This window comes from Bombus pascuorum, chromosome 1 (genome assembly GCF_905332965.1).
Source record: "Bombus pascuorum chromosome 1, iyBomPasc1.1, whole genome shotgun sequence".
NCBI classification, from domain to species: domain Eukaryota; kingdom Metazoa; phylum Arthropoda; class Insecta; order Hymenoptera; family Apidae; genus Bombus; species Bombus pascuorum.
Window position 1 is genome coordinate 7,749,723 of NC_083488.1, and position 25,064 is coordinate 7,774,786.

Below are 25,064 nucleotides of genomic sequence, written 5' to 3' on the forward strand. Positions count from 1 at the left end.
AAACATCGCAAGAAGACTAAAAAGGAAACACCCAATAGACCTCATAAAAGATATAACTTAGAAAAAACGAAGCTGGCACCCCGCTGGGGGTAGCCACCCACATGCTATATTTATTTTTATTTTATTTTTTTTTCACCAACAAGATATAACACTTTACCAAATGTCCATAAGGATAAATTGTAAAAAAACCAAAATAAATAAAAAAAAAGAAACTCTTCAACTGAAGAACCGACGACACATCGATGGGCCTGTCGACACCTCGGCTCGCGACGATGTTTGTGGTTTACCCTATATTTTTTAGGTCTTTTGTCCACGACACTACGATAACTCACAAGTTACAACTTTTGATTCTTCCCTCTTGAACTATATTTATTTGTAACGCAATCTATGCAAGCTTCGATACTCGACTGACAAACGAACGAGATACTCATCAATCTAAACTTGCAATGTTTTTCCATATGGATAGGGCGTACGAGCGCGTACGACCGCGCGGGCACCCGGATGAACAATCTCTATTTGCATATGTATGTCTACAGATTGTACGCGCTGTTCGTCATTATGGATGTATGTACGTACATATATGTTTACAAATGAACGTATGAAAAAGATACGAGCCGCAAAGTGGTAGATGATGCCCGTTTGAAAAATATCCGCGACCTGCCTTTCGTCCGTTTCCCCACTTATTTTCTTCCTTTCGTTTCTTTCCTTTTTCCTTCTCCTCTTTCTTCCATGCCTGGCTTCTCTGGTCGAGAAACAGACGATTCGACTTGCGCATATGTTAGAAGGGTATTATTTATATTCGACCGTCAAATGAAACCCGCGCGCATCGGCTTTTGCGACGTATTGTTTCATTTTCGCTGGGGTCACTCGTGGATAATATATGCTGACGAAGCGACGCGACGGAACAAAAACAGCTAGTTGCTAGATTGTACTTTATGTGGGAGAATTATTTCGTTCGCTACAATGGAATCACAAGTAACATAAATTTAAAAGAGCACGCCGTTTGTCCCATAATGGAACTGTAAGAACAGATAAGGTAAAAGTTTTCCAGTAATTTAACTATGCCAACAATGAGATACAGATATTGTACGTGGTTTAGATCTTATCGTATCGCGTTTGCACATTGACTTTTGTTTCCTCTGTGATCATTGCGAAGATGCAAAACAAACGTGTCTGGTCGAGAAAATTCGTTAAGTTGTTCACGGAAACGAATCTATTCGAACTAAGTTGATTTTGAATATTTTCATAAACGATTCGTACTTGAACGAACTTTGATCGAAAGTAAAATATATGCAACGCAGAAGAGAGATCAGTTGTATCTTCGAACAACTTTGACGACATATTATTAACTTTGTCGTATTATATTAACCTACCTCAGAACTAAGTTAAATCATGTTCGCAGGTTTATACTACTGGTTCTTGCTGTTAGAAACTCGTGCAACTTAATCTGTCTTCGTCGACCAAACGTAACTACGCGTATTGTGTACGATACAGCGTACAACGATCCATAAAACTATTATCTCCTTTGACGATTTATCAACTAAAATATCGTTCGAAATTCTATTGGTTGGTTCATACGTGGAAACATGTTTTTTCGATAGTAATTTATCTGAAGAAAGCGTAATAAACACGCACAAACTTGGTAGCTGTGCAGAAGTCTGAAGAGGTAGTAAATATATCACGAATCCTTTTACTGTAACTGGCGTTACGTTGACTCGAACGCGTTTCGATTTGAACCACAGAGAAAGCTTCTCGTGCCTGTACAGCGTCGAGCTTTCGTTCGCCGAATTACCCGGACAAGAAGATCACACGGTTGTGCTTCAGTAGCAGACACACGGTATACCGAGAGCTTTCGTTCTGCGAATGGAACAACCGAGTTATGCCAACGTGTTCTTGGACGAGCGAGAGTATAAAAACATGCCGTTTAAAAGCAGTTTCAAAGGTACTTTATGGCGATGGTGAAAAGAAAATGTTGCAGGAGGACGTTGGAAAGAAGAGTGATGTCGATGAAGAAAATAGGAGCTTAAAAAAGTATCTCAAAATAATTGTTTAAACGTGTACGTTAGCGAAAAGGATTAACAACTACGATAGGAAAAATGAAATAGGTTTATTTCTTTAATCGCAAGAGAAACAGCTCTTTCGTTAACATCGTCCAAGTCTAGTTAGTAAATATGTATGCGTTAAAGGAAATTACAATAGGATATTTTATGGATATGTTTATTCAGTAATATTGGTCGTAAAAGATGCATAACAACGAGACAGGATGGAAGCATCGATAATTAATATATTATAATAGCGGTGAATAACCACGAATTCCCAAACATGCCGATAAATCGATTTTTAAAGCATAAGCGATCATACGGTTAGGTAGCTTTCATACAATTACGCCAAATTGTGAAAGAAGCAACAAGCGATGCAGTAAAAAAACTTACGAGCAGCTCGTAAACTATTTATACCCTCGATACCACCCATATTATAAAGAGGATGATCGAGCAAGCGTATAAGTCGTAAGAACAAAACTAATTGAGAGAAGACGAACAATACTTGCGTCAGATGCGACATCGTTCTGTCGATAGCAATCTGCGTTAAATTGAAACAGTAATTTTCAAAATAACGCATCGATCGTTTCCAATACGTAGCTTTCTATTAATATCGCTTTTATATTTAATAGCGAGGTAATTTTTAGTTTTATAACGCATAAACTATACAGATTATTGCTGTTAACCACTGTAACGCGTGAAGTCTGAAAGAACTTTTAAGAGGAGAGTAGCACATTACTTTGAGCTTTAAAACTTTGTTACACTTACTCTTCCGTGACTATACTTATTTAAAAATCTGTGTTTTTTACTTATCTTTCCGAAACTTCTACTTTATATACTTCCTCAACTTCTTCCATCTAATTTAAATTCACTTGGAGAATAGCCGAAATAATAACTTAGTTGGAGAAATCCCACGAATGCATCGATTCTCCCCGCTGCTTCTTAAAAGCGAGCAAACGACTAATAGAAAATAAAAATAAAAGTAATGGAGAACGTAGGAGTTATTTCGAAACCAAGCAATATACTTCATTTGACGATGTAAAAGTTTCAAACAGAAATAACAAATGGCACTAGTATGTAAATGGTCGAGTCGTTAACTAAGCACCACAGAATTGTTTCACTTCGATCGCACGTTGTTTATCGAGAATAATATCTTTTATTTGCCGAGTCAGCCCTGCGCTGACCAAAAATATCCATTAATATCGAATATAATTTCAACGAAGATCGTCATGCGAATACGAACGATGCAGTAAATATTAAATGTTGCTAATTTCATTTCCCCGTTGCATTTGTATTTCATAAAATTTCAATTGTAAAGCTCGTATCGTGTTTACGTCGCATTATTTTACATATGCAATTGAATTTTCATTATCGCCCAACGCCGACTTCGCTGTCGGTAATCATCCGTCGCGACGCATTGTCGATATAACTTATCACGAACAAGCTTTGGAATTTGGCAGAAATGTTTTGGCCTAGGTACACGGAACAGTTGCAACGTCTTATAGCGTGGAAGTTGGCTCCGGTCGACCACCCGGGAATCGTCGTCTATCTATAACGCGAAAATATGGAATAGATTCACGGTGTGAGTGCTCTTGGTGATGCGAATTTTAATGGAATGCCAGATGGTCTAATATTGATATCGAGCGGAAAAGTGTCCCTGCAATATCGCCAATGAGGATCGCGTGAATAATAAAATAAAGATTTGACGAAGATGCGAGGACCCATTTTCCCTGGATCGATGATAAATAGCCCGCCACGATGCGCGTCGCCACCGTCTACTCGTCTAATCCGTGCATCGCGTTCAAGAACGTTGGAAATTTTATTCGTCGACAGATTCTTAATCCAACAGAAGCTTTCAATGAAATGAAGCCTGGCATCACGATGCATTTCATTTTCTCCGCTTTTACAACGTATTTACTGCAACGATCGTTACAATGTTCCCTCATGGCAGATGTATTTTACTGGAAAACGTTTGACGATTCGTTTCACAGGGAAATAAAGTATTCGAGCGATAGACGGTGAACAGGTCAGGAAATTTTAGTGGGCGAGTTCATTGTATAAGGATGTTCTTTGAAAGGCTGGGGAGATATGAAAATATTTAACGTTGCGGAAAGACCAACCGAGAGAAGGATGAACGAGGGTCGGAGAGTGAAGGAAATCCGGTTGTTTATTCAGAACTTTAATTCCTCGAGTATCACACCCTCGCTTGTTTCCTCCGTTCCTTTCGACAGTTAAGGTCAGATAACTGCGCATTCGATTGCAAATTGAACGATTAATCGGATTTATAAGGGGATGAACAAATAAATTGAAAGCAAATTGAAAACGTTAACGCGATGGACGAACGAGCAATCCTCCTCGTGAAAGATGATGCTTTGTTTCTCAGAATAAAAGAGCATTACTTGTTGAAGTATCGATAAAACATTTTAATGTTGGCATAGCTCTTCGTGCTCTATCGAGGTCGAGAAAAACGAGACACTGAAAACTCTAAATAATGAACTTATGTTTCACTGCGATATACACTCTGTGCTTTTTAAAAAAAAAGTTCTGCTTCCCAAAAAAAAAAGTCCGTTTTACACTTTCGATTCCATTTTACAGGTAGAATCACTTTATAGTCGGTTATATTTCTCGTTACACAGAGCACTCTGTATAATAAAAAAATATTCTGTACGCGATAGAAATAAGTATGAAGTTACATGGAACACTAACTGTCGGTGAAATTCCCTGCAGAAATAATTGCACGATAAGGCATAATGGAATCGGTCACGATTGCGAGCACGCCGAAGAAGGAATACGCGGAACGGCTTCGCTTCTAGCCGATCAATAAAACTCCACTTCCACCCTACTTAACTTTGTATACTCGTAAAATTCTATTAAACCTCGTGCTCGACGAGTATACTCGCGCAGTGGCGAGGAAAGAGGAAAAAAAAATAATGCAGAAGGGTGAGAAATAAGGGTGGGCCCGCTTTGAACCGTGAATTTCGAGCGGGATTGGTTGACGAGAATACAAGCAGAGAAAACTCACGCGACAAAAGAAATGTAATTATACTTGTAACCACTCTATTCGTCATCGTCCGCGGATTGTCACGAATAATGGCAAATTAGGAACGGTAAATTCGCATCTGCATAATCGAATCGGGGCTATAATGAAATGTGATTCGTCGGGAGTATGGGAGGAACCGGTTTCGTGATCGAGTCTGTGACCATGCACTTTCGAATTTTCCCACAACGATTCCGCCCCACTTTCGATACCAGATCCGTCTCCATTTCCCTAATTGTACCGGTTATTATGCCGATTTACAATACTTATCACCGAAGAACAAATCACTAGAAGAAGAGATGAAACTAGGCGAAGAAAAGTGAATCAGGAAGATGAGAAACGTTTCTTTCTATTTTTCAACGAATTGCGAACTTTTGATCATGACGGAAACAAGACGCGTTGTATAAGAAAGAAATTAAGAAGCGCTACGCAGACGGGAAATAATAAAATTCGTTTCATCCTCGAGACCTTTAACAGGCCGTTTTCTCTGCTTCTTCTAATTTCACCTACCGGATATTGTCTTTCCGCGGCAATATTGAAACTGACGTGAAACGTTTCCTCCGTCTGCTGTCCAAAGAATTTCTAACTTCGATATCCCGGTCAATCTGTCGGTGAATCATATACGACGCGTTCGAAAACATTCGGACGATTGTTTGTCTGCGGCGGGATGTCAATTAATTCGAACGCTAAGCACGATTTGTTTCTTTATCTCTGTTATAATAAGTATGTATAGTAGAATATTGGAATGGAATTTTTAAGCCGATAAATTGTTATCATTTATACGTAGTTGTATGGAAAGAACGAATATCGATGGATATTCATCCATCGATCGATTAAGAAAATTAACGAAACTGTAGATACTTATGGACAGCGACACATCGAAATTGGAAAAGTAAAAAATGCCAACGATGGATACACGAACATTTCCCAATGGAAATTAAATTGAACGCTTGGAAAATGTCTGTGGTTTAACCACGTATGTAAGGAAATTTCTAATTTGTAAAACTGAACAATGCTCGCTATTGAAATATAAGAACAGAGGGAAATTACTTGTAGAGTTGATTCTGATAAACGGGGTCCGAACGGACGCGGAAATCGTTCCCTCGACATGCGAGAGACGAAATTTATTCCGCTATCAAAATCTTCAGTGCACCGTCACCGGAGGGCAGCGAATTCAGATTTCATTGCACGTTTACCGTACTGTCGCCCTGACAAATCGTATTTTTACTATTCCAGAACTTGGAGACGTATGCGAGCGCGTATCCTAGAGAGGAAGAGAGAGAGAGAGAGAGAGAGAGAGAAAGAGAAAGAGATAGACAGACAGATAGAGACACAGACACAGGTACACACATATAGAGAGCGAGAGAGAGGCTAACACGCGGATGAACGGTGGTGCAGGAGGAAAGTGCTGCGACAGAAATGGCATTGGATGGGGAAGCCAGGATATAGACGTCACGTACATTTACATCGGTTTGCTTGAAAGCAGCCTTTTTCCGTGTCACGACATCGTATCCCAGATCGGCAATGACTCCCTGTGAGTTTGTTTTATGTTTCGATGCAAATATGTTCGTCCGATAGCGTAACTCTAATTATATCGATCGAGTGATTAGCCGCCTTTATTAGTCGACCTAGGATTAGTGTATTATATTTCGCTTTGATCTGTAAATTTGAAGTACAGAATTCTTCTCAAATTCTACTGTAGAGATAATGGAAACAGTAGCTGGCAACTTAAATTAGTCAGATACGTTACGTATTTTTCTATGAATTATGTAAAACCGGCGTAATATTTCTCCTTGACAAATCGCTAGACGGTTTGAACAAGTAACATAATTTTAAGACTTAGAAAAATCTATTTCTGCAATCCGCGACAAGAAGACAGGCGTCTTTTCTCGAGCTTGAGACAAGTAAATACTGTAACTAAGACGGGCAGAAAGTGCTGGCAAACTTTCCGCTACGTTTATTTGCATGGAAGTTTACTTTGAATAGCATTCGAATCTCGTCTAGAGCGAGCAAGCGACACGTTTATCCCTTGACAATAATTTATATATGGAAATATAAGGTATTGTTAAGAAGTGTCTTAGGCAGTATTTTGTTGACTTTTTAGAGAAATTTATCGAACCGTTTAACGTGGGAAGGACTATAAAATTAGCAACGAAGAAGTCGTCGGTTACTTGGAAATTCAGATGAAGCTTCTTGAAACTGTGGCTTCGCTTTCTTTAAGGCGCATTTTAAGAAACTGATCTCAGAAGCTGAGCCAGTCGGACGATTCTTTCTGCAAAAGAGAACACGGTCGGGAGCTTGAGGCCGGCGAAATCGATGACGTAGATATGAATTTTGCACGGTCCCCGAAACTTTGCATACAAACTTGCATTCCTCGTGAAACTCTCTCATACAAAGTATGCAAATAAGCAACTAGGGATCGACGTAATGTCTCGGTGGCGAATTTCGAAGAAAATTTCTAATTTTCAAAGTACCTAGGCTACTATTAATTTATTATTACATTAGTTCGTAAGTTCATGACAAGCCAAACATGCTACCGTGAAACAAGGGACAAATTTTTCAAAGCTTTCCAAAGTAACTTTTCCTCCATCCTCCGTATTAAAGATCGTAACATCGATCAAGTTTCCAGATACTATCGCGAAACTGCTTATTTCTCCACGATATTCGTAAATCGTCTGTTCCAACGAATCGTAACTAATAAGAGAAGATTTGTTGCACGATAAACAGAGAGGAATAGACGCAAGAAACTGAGGGACAAAGACAATATCGATCAGAGTCTCGAAAATTAACCGAGGCATCATTTTTCACGTACAATTCTTCGGGACTAGCGGGTAATAAAAAGAAAACAGAATGAAAAAGAAAATTGTGGCAGAAGGCGAACAAACTTGACGCGTTAAATCCATGCATTACCGTGAAAATGACGGCAAACTATGCAGGCTATGGTAAACGAAAGCAGCAAAAAGGAAAAACAAAGCTTGGCTTAAGATTTCCTACAAGCAGCATCATTCTTTAAAGTCATCCTGACCGAGAGTAGAAAGAAAAGATGAATCGTGGAACATCGAGCGACCCACAGAAAGAACGAGATATTTGTTTCTGATGTAGGAAAAGATTGTATCTCTTGCATGACCGTTCGACCTGATATCCCGTTCCACTTTGAACCCTTTAAAAAGGTGAAATATGGAACGCGTTGGCAACCTGTTTCCTTAACTCTCGCGGTCCAATTTCTTCTCCCATTAAGTAATTGAATTTTTTTAATCCGTCCTAATCTCTACGGGAATGGTAGGGATGAAGGATAAGCAGGCAAAAACTTTTTAACCAAGATATTTAACTACGAAGTTGCGTGGCTTGTCTTAAGCGCGAGTTTTCAAACTTTTCGTTAAAAAATTTAATTCAACTACATCTTGTTGTTTTATCGAAGCTGATCTGGCCAAGAGTTTTCTTTCTCCTTTTCCGTCTTTATTTCATTCTGAGGATAAATCATAGTTCGTCAAATCTGAAATGCTATTAACGATCGCTCGTAAAAGTTTGTACAGGAAATCTTATGTTTGCCAAAGGAAATATCGATGTTTGTTAATATAATATTATCTTTAATAGAAATGGTTTTATCAATGCCGAGATGATCGATTAGCCTTCGTTAAATTGGTATGGTTACAAGAATGATTCCTCTCGCGTGAATTTTATGTGTCTTAATAAATTTTTATGCGATGCCTATAAAACGAATGTCTTTTCTATGCCTTGACTTAAAGTCAAATCGCTTTATGCACGAGAGACGCGTATGAAACGCGTACGAAATCATCAAAATGAGAACGTTATACGATTTTTGGATATGGAAATCCTATAATGAAAAATACGAACCGTATCTGATATACCGGCTGATATATCGTTTTATTAAAACATTTACAAGGCCAAGTAGTTTTTAACAACGAGTAACTAAATCTCAAAGGTAAGTTATATATAAGGAAGCTGTGTATAGGGAAACAATTTGAAAGGGAATTCTGAAATTTTGAAACGCTTTGGAGTCTCTGCTATAAACACGGAAAGCTTTACAATTTACAAATTTACCCGCTTGATAATGTTAGAGAAAGTTCAAAGTATTGTAAGGATCGTTAAATTAAAATTTCATCCTCATCGTCCTCAAAGGATATTCTTCAGTCCAGGATGCGTATTGTCAACGAACTCAGTGCAGGAAATATTTGAATCGAGTTTCCGATACCGTCACTCTCGCATCAACCTATACTTTGACGGTGCAAATTTCATCGGACTGTACGAAACGTGGCTCTACCACCCTCTATTCTCGAATATAATCCGTTTTGATCCCTGAATATCCTTCGGGACATAGCGATGACGCGGATCAGTCAGTCGACGAATCTATAATATAAAAAAGTTTCAACCAGTTGGAAAGCCACGATTTTCCGGAACTATCGCGCCACGGTCAGTATTTTTCCATTCCACGGAGATAATCTCCTTGCCAGCACATCGACTTTGATAATTCCGTTGGATATATTTTTCCCAGTTCCGATTATCACAAAAAGACATACATAGGTTTTTGCAAAAGTAGCCATCGTCGTGCGTCGCGACAACTTGCCTCCATTGACCGATTCGTCTCGATGGCGTCTTCCTTTTATCTAGGATCTCTTCTACTTTAACTAGGCGACTAAAATTCAACGCAGACTGTGTTTTATTCCACGTTTGTTTGATCGTAAGAAAATTGCGAATGTAATTTCCTTTCTGTTATATCTTTACAAAGTGTTGAAGTGATCGCCACTTCTAAGAAAACTCTACATCTGGTCTTCGGTTTTCTCAAGCGCTGAGGCCATCGATAGCGCATAGACAAAAGAATGCGTTGATGACAGACCATAAGCGGTACACGTGGGACGTTGGTTTCAGGGGTTCTTTTAGTCTCAGGGTAACATTGCTAGCGTGAGGATCTGGACCAGCTTATATTGTATTCCACACTTTGTACTTTAATATTCACAATATATATACTACATAAAAGATATAACTTAGAAAAAACGAAGCTGGCACCCCGCTGGGGGTGGCCGCCCTCATGCTATATTTATTTTTTATTTTTATTTTCTTTTCTTCACCAACAAGATATAACACTTTACCAAATGTCCATAAGGACAAATTGTAAAATAACCAAAATAAAATAAAAAAATATATATATACTTGCAATACCTTACAATTTACTCACGCGTTTCTTTAATTCTACATACACCGAATAACCTTAACCCAAAGAAATACGATTGTTGAATTTGATTTATTTTGAATTAAAGTTCCAACGAAAACGAAAATTAAAATGTCACTTTAATCGAACCTAATCCGATTAAACGGTAAATATCGTCGTGATTTTGTATGCTTTTTTTTAATTGCCTGGAGGGACGTGTATCTTGATTTTTGCGGCTCGTCCCAAAAATGGAAAATCAGAACTCGCTGATGAACGTAAATTTTCGTGTACGTACAGGGGAAATGTTTCGTTAACGTGCTGTTTACAGACGGCCGTCATGCGAATTTATTTCGTTTGTTTGCTCGTAAATATTTCCTGTGTGTTTAATCGCTTTCGAAATGCTCCGGCGCCTTGTTACGTTCATAACGCAAAACAAATATATTATCCTTTATCGAGCCAGTTCTTTCCAAGTAAATATAGAAGGAAAATGTGTTCCAAACTTTCGGAAACGCGTTATTCAAATCTTTTGGAATTTCGAGGAATTATCATACCCATTAATAAATGTTCCAGGAAGGTTATCCATTTTCAGATAATTTTGTCACTTAGAAATTTCAACCGTTGCAATTTATAATTCAAACATTAAATATTAACCAACGTAGGAGTATAAAGAAATACATAATTATATCGAATTAAATGGATCTCTTTTCTCTTCTCCGGTAACTCTTTTTAGAGTAATTTCTTTCCTTTCATAGCGCGTGCTGGCCGTTTCGTCTTTGCTCTCTTTCATCGATTTCGTTTTACAAATTTCAAAATGACTAGTCGCGTTCTGTCTTAACGATAAAAAGGACAGGTCATGTGTTCTCTCGTTTCTCGTGTAATTTGAACGTAAAAGACGAAATACAAATTTCCCTGGCCGTAAAATACGCTAATAAAATATTTTCATTTTCTTCGAAACAAAATCGTAAAACGCGTTACCATTGTTTTTATTTCAAAGTTCAACAATGGTTGTTATTTATTTAACCGTTCAAAGCAATTCTTTATGTAAGGTGACCCTATTATCGAGCCTTTCGGCCTTTAAAATTCACAGAATACAGGATATTATAAGAGACTCGTCGCATCGTTAAAAATTCCACAAAAATGTTTTCATATTTCCGTATATAGAGAATTGTATTGGTGGACAATTTTTTTTATCAGAAACAGACAGAAAATTGGACGCCGAGATTACGAATTAAATACCAGACCATCAGCGATAGAACGCTTTATTTGACGCTTTTATCTATACCTCCATGTCGATCTTATCTCAACGACGTACCTACATCGATTTCAACTCACACCGAACGCTCCTCGTAAGCGTATAAATTCCACCGTTTTATCGTTTATTTCCTACCGTTGTTCTTTTTTTCCCTCCTTTTTAAGTCGATGATATCGGTTAACTTATCGGCTCGTTGGTGACTTCAATTTTGAAAATTCCAACGAGAACAGTGTACAGATCTTTTGTCATTTGAAACTCGTGGTTAAATAAAAAACGCTTTACCGTATGGAATTGATGAGAACATTCGATGGTTAAAGCATTCAATTTTTCCGCGAACAACGCGTGTTTTGTTGCAATTCCATGCATCCGCTGGTTTGCAGCACGTTTATGACATGGCAAATAAAGAACTTTCATCGCGAACTAAATGGAAAATATTATATCCGAACAAAATAGATATCGCGTGTAATAGTTCAACAATTTGTTATTCTTTTTTACGCTATCATTTTGTTGTCGGCGTTCGCCCATCTCGTAGCTCGCACTCGTCTATTCCATCACGGTAAATTATCGGTTATTTCGAACGTCACGATAAGAGATTTTTCTCTTAATAATTCGATTCGTTTATGCAGGTTCACACTTTGTACCCGGAGACACGAACCTCGACGGCTGGAGAGCTCGTCGATAAACCAGACGACGATATTCCAAACCGACTATTCCGCGGCGCGATCCAGCCGTGCGTCCTTTTCTTCGTGAAACAAGATTTTAATTCAATCGACGCGTATCGTAGTCATAAAATATCAAATCGAATGCAACGGGCAAGTTGCGCGAGAAGTAACGAGACCAACGAACCGACCGAGACACGAGTCTCGAAAAATTGAATGTATAAAACACAATTGTCCGATATTACGCACCGTGTGGCATCCGCAATATCATTTTAATGAACTTCGCCGTGTTTCATACGTTGCGCACAAGTGACTTGGATAACGGCGATATTTATTACGTTTGAACATTGGCTAATTGAGTTTAACTGTCTGTACTAAATTTATAGCCGAGTACCTTACAACACGATTTTTGTATCCGCACCATGTAACTTCTTTCACTTTGTAAAAAATGGACACAAAATGCATACTTTTGCTGTATCCTATCATTTTATTAACACATTACATTGTATGAAGTATCAGTATCGAAGTATCAGCACGTGTATTAATGTTGTAGCGCTTACAGCGTTATTAATTTCAAATTCACGAAACATTGACACAAGGTAAGACACCGGCCCTCATCTGGATCACGTTCAACGGCTCCTTCGAAGGAAACCGGCCACCAGTCTCCTCAATATCGGTTGCAAAGTGCATCGTCCCTAATCCCTCAGAAGGTAGTGTAAAGAGCGAGAAAAAGAGAAAGAGAGAGAGAGAGAGGAATCCATCTGCTTCGATCCAGGTGCATCTCGCCTCGTTTCGTCGAGATTCATTAATGCTCGATGCACATTAGCAAACAAACATCGCGTGCCACGATATCGTTGGTCGGCTGGTTCGCCAGTGGCGCGGCTTTTATCGAAATTAAACGAAAGATTAAATATACCTCGGGGAATGGACGCCATACATCGTTGAGTAAGGGTTGCTAAAGGAAGTTTCTCATCAACTTGCACACCCTTAAATCGCTCGGCAACCAACCAACCACTCCCCCTCCTCCTCCTTCTCTCTCGTGTGTCGCTAACGTCGATTGAATCGACATCCTCAGCGCAATCTCGAGATTCCCCGATGGATCAGAGACGAACCGACATCGTGTTTCTTCGCGACAGACGTGCGACGTGTAATCGTGTGGCCGCGTGATTAAATTCGCAGACGCGTGGAAAAGATCGCGAACGGTGTAATAAGCATAAAATTCAAGTGGATTTCAAGTTCGCTCGTAGCATCGGAAATTTTGAAACTGAAATGCTCGAGGGACTTCGTTACGCTTCAAACATGGCCGACACGGAACATTTCTGGAATTGCGCGAAACTTGAAAACCTTTCGATTAGTTGGAGTTGGGGTGAATGCGTGTAGCAAATGACTGACATTTCCTCGGATTGGGAATTGATATAGTTTAGGAAGCAATGGGAATAGCGAGAGCGAAGCATTGTTTGATCGTACGCATGATGTTTCGTTCGTGTTCATAGAACCGAGCTTCTTCATGGTCGAGTTAATAATCGACACGTTTATTTGCATACGATACAATAAAATGTAATCTACAAACAAAATTCGGAATCTGAATGAATCAAATAACGTAGTACGATGTATCCAGAAATAGTCTGAAAAATCTCGAGCTTTGTTTATAAATGGAGAGCTTCCAGAGTAACGTGCCTGATCGATAAATCCAGAGAACTGAGGACGTTTTGACGGGTGAAAAGTACGATTTGACGGTGAAAGTATCAGGATCTGTCAAACGAGTGTCCCTTTTCTCGCATCTTGTCGGAAGCATTTGAAAAATTTGGTCTCTAGGCGAAACTATGTTCAAGCTGGAATTTCATTCGAAACGGGGACGTTGTTGGCGCGCGTAAAGGAATCATTCTTGGATCTTTTACGGGACATTTGCGTTCGACGAAAATTCTACGAGCACGAATATCAACCACATTTGTAGTTTGCGTCTTTATTCGGGGATCGACCACGTCCTGGCAGAAAATAAAATTTTATTTCCTTCGTCCGCTGGCACTTCCTCTCGGCATTGATAAAAGTAGTCCGTTCGAGGAGATCACCTTTCGTTCTCAATACGTTTTGGATTAATCGATATCGAATTCGCGTTAGAATATCCGAAAAGTAGCGAAAGCAGTGGGATATTGAAACGTAATGGTTAAAACACGTAACTAAAGTAGGATAAGATAGGATAACAAAAGAGTAATTTTCATTATGAAATCAATGAATAAATAATACATTTACGAATGTAAGTAGAGAGCATAACTATATAGATTGCTTTATAAAAGAGAATTAAATGACAATGGTACGCATGTGATCAAATTACATAAGCATACACGTACGTCTGTTGAGTAAGGTCAAAGCACAGCTGCATTCTCAGCTAAACACGTTCATACGCTTAGTTACAGGCAAACTGCGACGGAAACTCCCTAATTATGTATAAACAAAAGCAGCGTGGTTACAATCGTACGATGTACGTGAAACGTAATAATTCTCTAATGACTAGCTGCAATTCCGCAACCCACGACTAAAACACCAACATCCTGCCGCGGTTAAAAAAAGGAACAAGTTACCTTTTATCCACGATTTTCCAAGGAAAGATGAAAGAAATATGAAAGATAACGCGCCCCTTAGGCGCGCAGAATTGAAAGGAGCGAGGGATCCTCCTCCTTTTTCTTCGCTCTAGCTTTCTTTTTGTTAATAATGCAGCGCTACTAGCGCGAATAAAACAGGAGAGCAAAAAGTCGGAAGAGCTCGCGAAAACAGAAACGACAGGTAACAAGGAGATTCCCTCTCGTAGCCGTATCATCCTACCGTTATCTTTGTTTAGCTGATATCACAATGCAAGCAGAAGGAACGCCCTCGAGATTCTAATTTGAGTGCAGACACGCGAGGGTGTCTAGCGGCGGCTCGACCAGACTAGTCTGGAACAAGAACGGATGGGAGGCTCGAAACGCTGCACGAAAACCGTCCAGCTGAAGAGGACCATCAGACGACAACAGGACGAATGACAAGGGTGAAAGAAGCCGTTTCTCGAATCTGACGTGGTTACGGGTTTCATTTGTGCACAAATCTTGAGAAAATAAAGTTCGCGGTCAGATAATTTACGATCTTCCTTAATCATTGAGAATATTACTCTAAGTTTGGTAATGTTCCTAGGTTCGTTTTAATTTGCTAACGTGCACACGTGCACACGTGCAAAAGTTATTATAACTACATAAATTAAGATAAATAAGAATGTGAATTAGCCGAATTAATTTAGCGTCTCTTGAGAATGGGAATTTCGTGCGAATGTCTATAGCGTGTGACAAAGTTTCGAGCATCGGAGACACGGGAGAAGAGTATGTGGACTGTGTGCATGAGATTAGAGTGCGAAAGTAGAAAGCGCGGTTTGCCACGATTTTAGACGGCTGTCACTGAGTTTTTCCTGAGGATGTTTGCTAAGTTCGCTCAAACTGACAAACTCGCGAAAGTTGGGGAAACAGACATACCAAAAGGTAAATACAACTGCAAAAATGTCTTCGTTATTATATCGCTATAATTACTGCTACTTCAAGGAAATATTTTCGGAACGAAGAATCGAGAGAAATTTAGCGAAGAATCGGAAGCAGATTTAGATAGCGCGATGAATTTCTCCGCGTGGACGTGTGAAGAATCACTTTCGAAAAAATTCTGACGTCTGTAATTTCAATATAACTCGGAATGCAACGCTCGTCTATCCTTCCATAAGTTAAACTCGAAAATAATTGATTTTTATAACAACTTCTCCACCTGAAAAATGGTAACTTTGAAATTATTGATTCGGAGCTTCAAAGGTAGCACGAGAGATAAAAAGGAGATGTCGTAAAAGCTGTCCTTTGCCGAATACTCTGAAAAGTTAGTTTACTCAACCATCGGAAGTTAGCTAAGAGACAAAAAAGAAAAAGACGCGAAAGCAATAGCCGATAGACAAACCACGTCAATTAAACAGACGTACATCAAACAAAGATATCGAGGGAAGAGTATTCCCCCGGGCACAAAGAATCGACAAAGGGACGAGAAGTGGTTGTGGGAAAACCCACAAGCTGAAAAACATCAAGCCATCGACAAAAAAAAAAAGATGGCAAACAAAAGGAATAACGGGGCAATCGACCGCCTTGAGAATCGAATGAAGTGGTAATTCGATTGAGCAACGCAATAGTCAAACACGAGCTGGCGATAAAGTTTGACAAGTGGAATTGCGGAGAAGATAAGAAGAAAAAGAGTTGCAGAAGAAAGTAGTAGCGTGTGAAAAGTGGCGAAGAAAAATTTGACTACGCTAGAGATCGAGCAAATGGCTCGAGGGTAGAGAGGGAGGGGTAAGGTGTGGCGGTGTGTCGTGTTAACAGTGGTACGAAGCTTCGCGAGCAGAGGAAGCAAATCTTTTGTAGAGGTAACTACGTGACGTGTAAGCGTATTTATTACCTTGCTGCAGAAGTTTAATTCGCAGGATGGCTCTGGGTAAAACGAAAGAGACATTTAGATTAAAAGAGCGAAAGAAACTACTTAGTCGGAAGGAAAAATTGAGGATATTTAGTAATATTTAAAGCGAACACTGTGAAATGCAAAGATATTGTTGTTATTATATATATATAGCTATTTCATTATTCATTATTTAATTACTTCCTTGCACCATTACTTCGTTATACTATAAGAAAGAATCACGATAAATATAAAATATTTTCGAATGAATAAGGTTCGTTTCGAAATCGATGAATTTGGAAAAACGAACAGTTCACTTAGTGTTCTTTTTTCTCAATTTAGAATTAAGTAAGAACAAACTATAGACTCAACGTTCTAAGAGTATCTTAAATCTATAATCGTATAGATAGAATGACAGTTTCTCGATTTCTTTTTCCTTTGGAATTCATAGAAATTCGCTTTCGAAGATCGTGAGAAGTTTTCGCTCGACATGCTCGAAAGAAGCATTTACGATACAAAGATAGTTTATCAATTTCCGAGTGCACTCTTGTGCAATGAAATCGGTCGAATTTTTCTCTTTCATAATAAACTCGAGGCGGCGCTTGCATGTTCGCGTTAGTAGAAAATTGAAAAGCCGTACAAACGAAAGAATTTAAAGAACGTCATTAAAGGAACGGACGGCGTCAAAGATCCTCCGATGTTTCTCCTTGGTAATAGAAATACCAGAGCCAGTGATAACATTGGTAAAACGACATGATGAGAACGGAAATAGCCAGGACGATGCGGCCAATGAAATGGATATTTGTCACCTAACTCTTATTCCTTTATCGTCGCGTTTCTTCGCCCGATTTTTCTACGTAGATACCATGAATTTCACAATCTGCATATTTCACGCAACATTGAACATTCGTAGGGAACTTTTGGAGTTGTTCGCTCGAATCAATCGATAGGATTCGAACACATTTCGCGGGAAATAGCTCCGTAACGGAGGAATTATTTTTTCACGCGAATAGATGCTCGTTATAAACTGTATAGTCTTCAAAGATAAATAGTTGAGACAATAGATGACAAATTTTAATGATATGAAATTGAACGTCTCAAAGAATAACATTTAATTTTTATATAGACAATTTTGAAAGCTACGTTTTTATTAGGCCTGAAAGTGTAAAAATCTTTTTGAAATGGGACCGTTGTCCAAGAATAGTCTCAGTTTATCCGGAAAGAAGAACATCTGTTGTGTTAGAATCCAGAAAAGGAACAAATATATAAAGTGGACAAACAACAGAAGTGTATGAAAGAAAATTGAACTTGGAATGAGATTGAGAGAATCAGAAGGAAATCTTGACCATCGAGCCGATTCACGGTTACGAAATTATCGTTGATGCACCAATATTTTCAGCAGAGAACACAAGATAACACGTTCGTTTCTTTGAGTGTTCGATTTCAGTAGCAACCACAGCTGTTGGTTTAGGATTAGGACGATCTCGATTGGAACGAACACAGTACACGAAACGCGAATTTGTGGCTTGGCAAGAAGCAAAAGTCGATAGATGCTTGCTTACGTTTTCGACGTGGAAAGGTATATTCGACCTGGAATGCATCTGAAATGGAAAAATCTAATTTTGTCACATCTCCTCTGGCGAACTGTGCCAAAAAATCACTTGCCAATAATACCTTCGACGTATTCACATTAGCCTCGTTATTCAGGCTTTCAAAGAGAAACTAATTTTACAAATGTTAAAGGATTTATAATTGAAATGGAATATTTGAACAAACGTGAAGCAGTCGCGAGACAAAAATTCGATAGTGTAATATTCAGTTCGATGCTAAAATTCAACTTTGACGTATAAATATTTCAATGTCTTTTTCAATTTATTTTAATAGACGTTCCTATCCCATTCCGTCGTGCCTTTGTATTCACAAGCTATCCCCAAATTAAAAACTTTTTGGATTTCTATAGTTATAGCTCTTACATCAGAACAAACTATATGTACAGTGCATAGATAATCTACAAAAGCGTAATACATTATGAAAACAATATATCAATCAGCCTTTTACCGAGAGATTCGAGCTTTCCATAGCAAATTACTTATTGATATGAAATAAAACTGATGGAGCTATACTTTAAGATCTCTGCTATTATATCATCGTCATCACACATTTTCTTTGGATATTCAATATTTTTCAAATATTCATACACAAGGTACATTCCTCGGAATGATTTCCTACCCACAGTTTCAGCACGAACTGTAGATTCTTCGTTTCATTATAGGTAAAAGTATGGCAGATTCATATCTGTTCCTGGTTACAAGCGAGTCACAAAGCAACACCCGTTTCTCCCGATACAACAGCATTTTGAAACAACTCAGCGTTTAGACGGAACAGAACACGTTTTCAAAGATGTACATATTCGTTTCGTTACTTTGCGCTGAAAACTTTCGCATCCGTTCTTCGTTCTTTCGACCGCGCGTACTTTTCATATACCCATGGCCTTTGTTCTTCCCCGGAAAATTCCACTTTGTAACTCTCGTTCTTTGTCAGATACTCCCGTGGAATTCATTCTCTGTGCGCTATAATCCCTTTACCGAAGGTGACTTCAAACGAGTATCTACCGATTGATCCTTCCCGATAAAGGTTGAATTAACTCATTAACTTCAACTTGCAATCCGAAACCGTGACATTAGAAAATGGGGACACATCGTTCAATAAATTCACCGAATCTGATTGATGGCTTCTCTTCCTTTTCTTTTCATGCTCCTTTCGTCTTTACTTTTTTATTTTTTTTTTTTTTTTTTTGTAGACGCCTATGATTGGATTTTTCCATTTTTAAACGCTGATTTCAAATTTAATGTTACTTGCATCATCGTGGATAATGTCGTTATACAAATTTTACACTGAATTCAAGTTTCTTAATAGACTAAAATATACGGTAAAATATTGACATTTAAATAAATGGAAGAAGTTCTTGAAGAGAGATATTACAATATCAGGATATAAATATATTCGAACGATAATTCATCGAAATAGGACTTAATAAATTTTGAGGAATAAAAATCAAAGATAGCTCGTTTTGAGAAACGGGACGTTCGAGAAAGATACGGGACATGATATGAAACTTTATTGTCAAAGCATAACGAAAACTCGAACGTCGCCTGGCAGCAGCAATAAAAGTTGTCAGACAACAGCATCGTTTCACGAGCGAATCTTTAACTGTCCTTGGCCGGTTAGACACGAGGAACAAACTTTGGAAGTAGAGATGCTGTTAAATGTGAATCGCGTACCCGAGATAACAATATCAATGAAGACATAACGCGAGTGCATCTTACTAATAATAACACGAGTGATCAGGTATATAGAACAAGGACAGCGAAATATGTATTAACCGATCGTAACACGAGACTAGAGAAGCGTGAGTCGTTTCACGAATTAAGATAATTGCAACGACGCGGAAGCACGTATAATCACTGAGCCAATTTCGTTCGAGACGTTTCCGGAAAATGGGAAAATGAAACTAAATGGCCCTAAACTAAAAACTGTACGAACGCATATCGTAGAAAATTAATTGTCCTATCATTTCCATTAATTTTTGGCGGTATGAACAATTTCAATGTACCCTGCTAAATAAGCTGCAAGATAAAAGATTAACTCTATGGGGAACTAATACCTAAATGTATGGATTTAACAACAAAAAATGAGATTTTTTCACCCCGAAAAAAAATGTCAGAGAATTGGCACACGGTTATTAAAAACTTCGGCCATTCTGTGAAAGCGTAAAGCTTCGACTGTAAATAATTTCGAAGCTGAGTGAATAGCGTTTGATAGAATTTAATATACAGGATATCGAATCAAACAAATAAAACGAAAGATTTTTCTCTGTGGAGATTACAATGCTAGAGCCTATCCTAAATTGACAAAATGCATGTTTCACTTTGTACTCTCTAAAAACTCTTTAACCTCTCTAAACTATTCCAGTTATCGAATATTTGTTAGAACGCTCGAGCAAATCCGCAACCGATCTATACAAACGACACACACAAGTACATTAAAACATTATTAACTGTATAATTGATTAAAACACTAAAAATCATTCTATGCATATGGATATGTAAAAGCTATTAAATAAATTATATTATATCATTATAGGATGCAAAGCAACTTCTCTTAAATATCTATGTTCTCATGAATATTCATTTCCTTTGATTGATCACATTAATGATGTGTAAAATATATTTATATATTTTATATAATCGTCACGTAATTAAATAATCAGAGAACATTTGTTCGACAAATTTTCATACAGGAGGTATAAACATATAAAATGCAAATATTCTGATACTCGATCATTGCACATATATTGCTGACAAGAACATACCAATAAATCACCGTACAACGATGCTCTCAATTTCTAAGTAAATCCATTGATTCCGCAAATAAACAAGAGAAAACAAATCTTTCTAGCAACAATTCAAATGTCATTCATCCGTAATAAAACGCGTCACTCGCGTCCCGACTGCGGCTAACAAGTGCACGACCATTCTTCCTAGCATCATTCCCTCAAAACTATGGTCGAGAATATACCTCCATCTCCTGTCTGCCACCCAGTATAGCCTGATTCCCTGTTACATCCTCCTTTTCTCCAAGCTGAACGTTATGAAAACATCGAGTGACAGGCGAACGTAATTTCCCATGACGAACAAGGGCCCGTCACTCGATGGTCTAGCGGACACGAAAGAGGTCTCCCCCTTGAAACTTAGCGGGGCTAAAAGCCGTAAAATTCGCCCGAATAGTAACAGGTTGCCGTAGCTAGGCAATCACGGTTGCATCGTGTCGAAACGCAGTCGTGTCACGACTCTGTGTCGGATAAAATACGAGAAGATAAACGCGTAATTAACAGATCGATTTGAAAACAAACGTATTCGTCCATCTGTGCAATAAGCCAGATAATATCTGCACGCGTGTGTGTACGCGTTACAGGACGCGTGTACACGCAGCTCGTGCCCGTACAGATGAATTCGTGGTTAATAATTCGGATGGGAATACGAACGTTCGGTTTTACGAGCGCATCGTTGCTCGATTGTCACGGCGCTGAATTTCCGGTTGATACTACGAGAGGTTTTTTTTTACCGGTGAAACGCGATTATTTTCGCGTATGTGCGGTTCGACACTTTTCAATATGACGAGACATCAAGTGTCGAGCTGTCTGGAAACTTGAGCTTCCGGATATTTTGTTTCTGGCTTTATGGAACGCTTCGAGAGAACTGAAAGCTCGTGAAAATAGTGATAGCGCTGTCTGTCGTATCGTGATAGGCAAGCACTTTGATGTATTTATTTAATACGGAAAAATAATAAGACACGTGGATATTTAATTCATAAAAATAAATTTGGAAAATACCGTAACTGCCCCGTCTCCGCAATTTATCGTTCCATATTTTCCAACTCAAGTGTCCAAAACTTCCCTCATTACTCGCTTCTAACGATCTCTATCTGCCAGATGCATATTCATTTCACGTTTTTACATATAATTAAACGAATTCGCTAACGTATTTTGGAGCTAACAGAGGGATGGACTCCTTTCGTTACGTTTAAAATCTTCTCCGTTAAACCTATTTTTTACGTAACCAGATAAAAAAGATTTCCTGGATACTGTGGCTTTAATATTCTATACTGTAGCTATAAAATTCTGTCATGCAGGTAACGGAAAACGCCGAGGAATTACGTTTAACAAATTTTTGAACAATTTTTTCAAGCGCCATCAACGACCATTCTCCCGTCGTTTATTCAGAGTCTCACAATGGGAACGAATTAAATATTTTAGAGGAGAGCAACTTTCCACGAAAGCAAACATTTCACGCAGAATAACGTCCTCCAACAATGAAGTCGCATCATTTGCAACAAATTTCACGCTCCAACGGGTATCTCGCGTAAGTTAATACCTAATCCTTTCCATTCCGCGCCGCAAAATCTATTATATTTGTGTACTATATTACGTATATATTTTCTCATATCGAGCCTCGGGAATTTTCCGAAATTTATTTCCAACCAATAAAGACGTCCGAACCTCGTGATATTTTCGTAACTTTAAAATACAGTTATCGCCCGGCCGCGGCCAGGTTCACCACAGCGTGTGTTATATACCCGAATACGCTCGGTTCGGGCCGCACGAAACAGGAAAAATTTATCGTACTACGTAGAGTTAACACGATGTTTCGTGCAAGTTGGCAGCGGCGTGTCGCTGATAACGTAGCCGGATTACACGCTAAAACTTCGGGGGTGTAAAAGGGTTTAAACGGATGGACGTGAAGCGCGTGGCTTCGGAAACGCCAAGAGGGGTCGATGAATCGTGCGATTTCGAGCTGGTGAAGGAGCCGAAAGATAAAACCGTACGATTAAATAAGACTGATCACGAGCCATTTCGAGGTATTTAACCCTTAGACTACTAACGGGACACATAGGACCCATCAACCACAAAATATATGTACAGTTACTATTGGTATTTGGAGCTATACGAACTTTTTATTTTTTCGTATATCCTGTGCCTTTTATCTTGTTACTATCTACTGTGCTGTACTTTTGTAATTACTGCGCTCACAGTTTTACTGCAAACACTTGTCCAGTACCAGTGAAACACGCATTCCTCTCAACAGCTCACCACTGCGCTCCTGACTTGTTCTGTCTACAAATTTTTCATTGCACAACTATACTTAAACTATACGTATATTTGCATCTATAGGTGTACATCCAGTGAAGAGAAGCATAGATTTGAAAAAAAAGACTTTATAACGTTACACGACTGCGAAATAATCACTGACGAACAAATTATTCAAGATTAATCAGAGTAAACTCATAACTCGCGAATAATTAGCTGGAATGATGGAGAATGATTGGCGTTAATTTCCTGTTGTTTAATCAGCCTGGGTGGAGTGATAGTTTAGGCTGGTAGGGTCGAACGAGGAAAATGTGAGGTAATTTTCTATATCGAGCAGGTGGAAACGCGTTTAAAAGTGGCCCAGGGGTGTCGTCGGAAATAAAAATTCCCGCAGGCGGTAAATTGTTCGAGCGAGTGCTCGGAAAGTCGCAAATTGCCGAGCACTTTTTGATGCGCGCGTTGCAGCGCGTTCGGCGGCCGTTACCAGGGAAAATTACCGACTATAATTTCGGGCCGGCTAGCGCATGCATGGGATAACAGTACGGCTGGAGGTGCACACGAGAGTCAGATACTGGTACGTGTAATTCACATTGTGCTTTTGGGCTGGACGCGTGATTAACAGTTTAGAATGCGCGCAGCGCGGAAATGTTTAACATCTCGGTCAGTAGGTGAGCTTGCGATTAACACCCTACTGTATCGGAGGGTTGGGCGCGAGGGATACGATTTATGGCCCGCTTCTTCGTTTCGCCGTGAGATCGACAATTTTGCTTGATTGCCGCGAACAGTTGCAAGTGAATTGGAGCGCTGATTGTTTTGCGTGTTTAACCAATGAAAGTGATACGAGAGAGAAATTTTAAAATTTCGGGACACCGTATAGTAATTATAATAGAAGATAGAATACGTAATGCGGAGCATCCTGAAATAAACGATACTTTGTGAAAGACGAGAATCGTGAAATTCCATCGCTTTAAATAATACTTCAAGGTCGAATATCAACATACACGTTTCTCATCAAATCAAGTTTCCAACTAATTATGGAAAACGCCGCTTCCTCTCACTGATATCCATTTTTTCCCGCTCTCCATCAATCACCGTTCTTCCTGCCTTTTTTAATCAAGTCCATCGTTATCCTACTAAATATACGTTTTCTAATAATCTTTCACATACACATTACCGCGGTCTTCCTTCCTACGCTAACTTCCTACGTTAATCAGCGTTCGTCTTCATAATCTCATATCTGCTCACGTTATAACGCATTCCTTATGGAAGAATTTTCTTCCTGTCCTTCTTGCATGTGAAAAACCTGTGTATATACTGCTGGCGCTTCCTTTCTGCATGAAGCAAGGTAAAATCTTTTCAGACTCTGAATGACGCTCGGGAATACATATAATATAATACGGCGAAAGGAGCGTGTGCAATCTTAGAGTATAATTTCTTTTCAGATCGTTGGTTATGAAGGTTTCGGCAATATTCTCGTTTCTTCGAATAAAACTATGCCCCTTTTGGAACACGGTCCTTCTTTCACGTATTTTGAAACATTTTTTGTAAATTAAACGATGGCGTTTGAGCAAGCCGCGAATATATCCTTCGCTCCCTTTACTGCGCTATTTCTTTTACCGTACCCGATGCTCTCGCGATCGAAAATATTCGATCACATCTGTCAAAAAACTTGCATGCTCGCATTACAATCTCAAATATTCGTTCCAAACGCTCTACGTTTATACCTCAATCGATCTATACCAAATACTCTTCATTCGCACATTCACAACTACAGCCAAGCCATTCGACAAATTCTATCGCCGTAACGTTCAGCCACAA

General features: G+C 38.9%; 1 protein-coding gene across 2 annotated transcripts in view; it reads right to left on the minus strand.

Moving 5' to 3' along the window:
* LOC132916364 (alkaline phosphatase-like) overlaps positions 1-25,064 on the minus strand; it is a 261,957-nt gene that overhangs the window by 140,651 nt on the left and 96,242 nt on the right. Inside the window, exon 2 of one of the 2 annotated variants that reach the window (XM_060976292.1) lies at positions 16,604-16,635. The exons of the other annotated variant lie outside the window; for it this stretch is intronic. Coding sequence (XP_060832275.1) covers positions 16,604-16,635 — 32 coding nt within the window. The remainder of the gene's footprint in view (positions 1-16,603; positions 16,636-25,064) is intronic. 2 annotated transcript variants of the gene reach the window in all.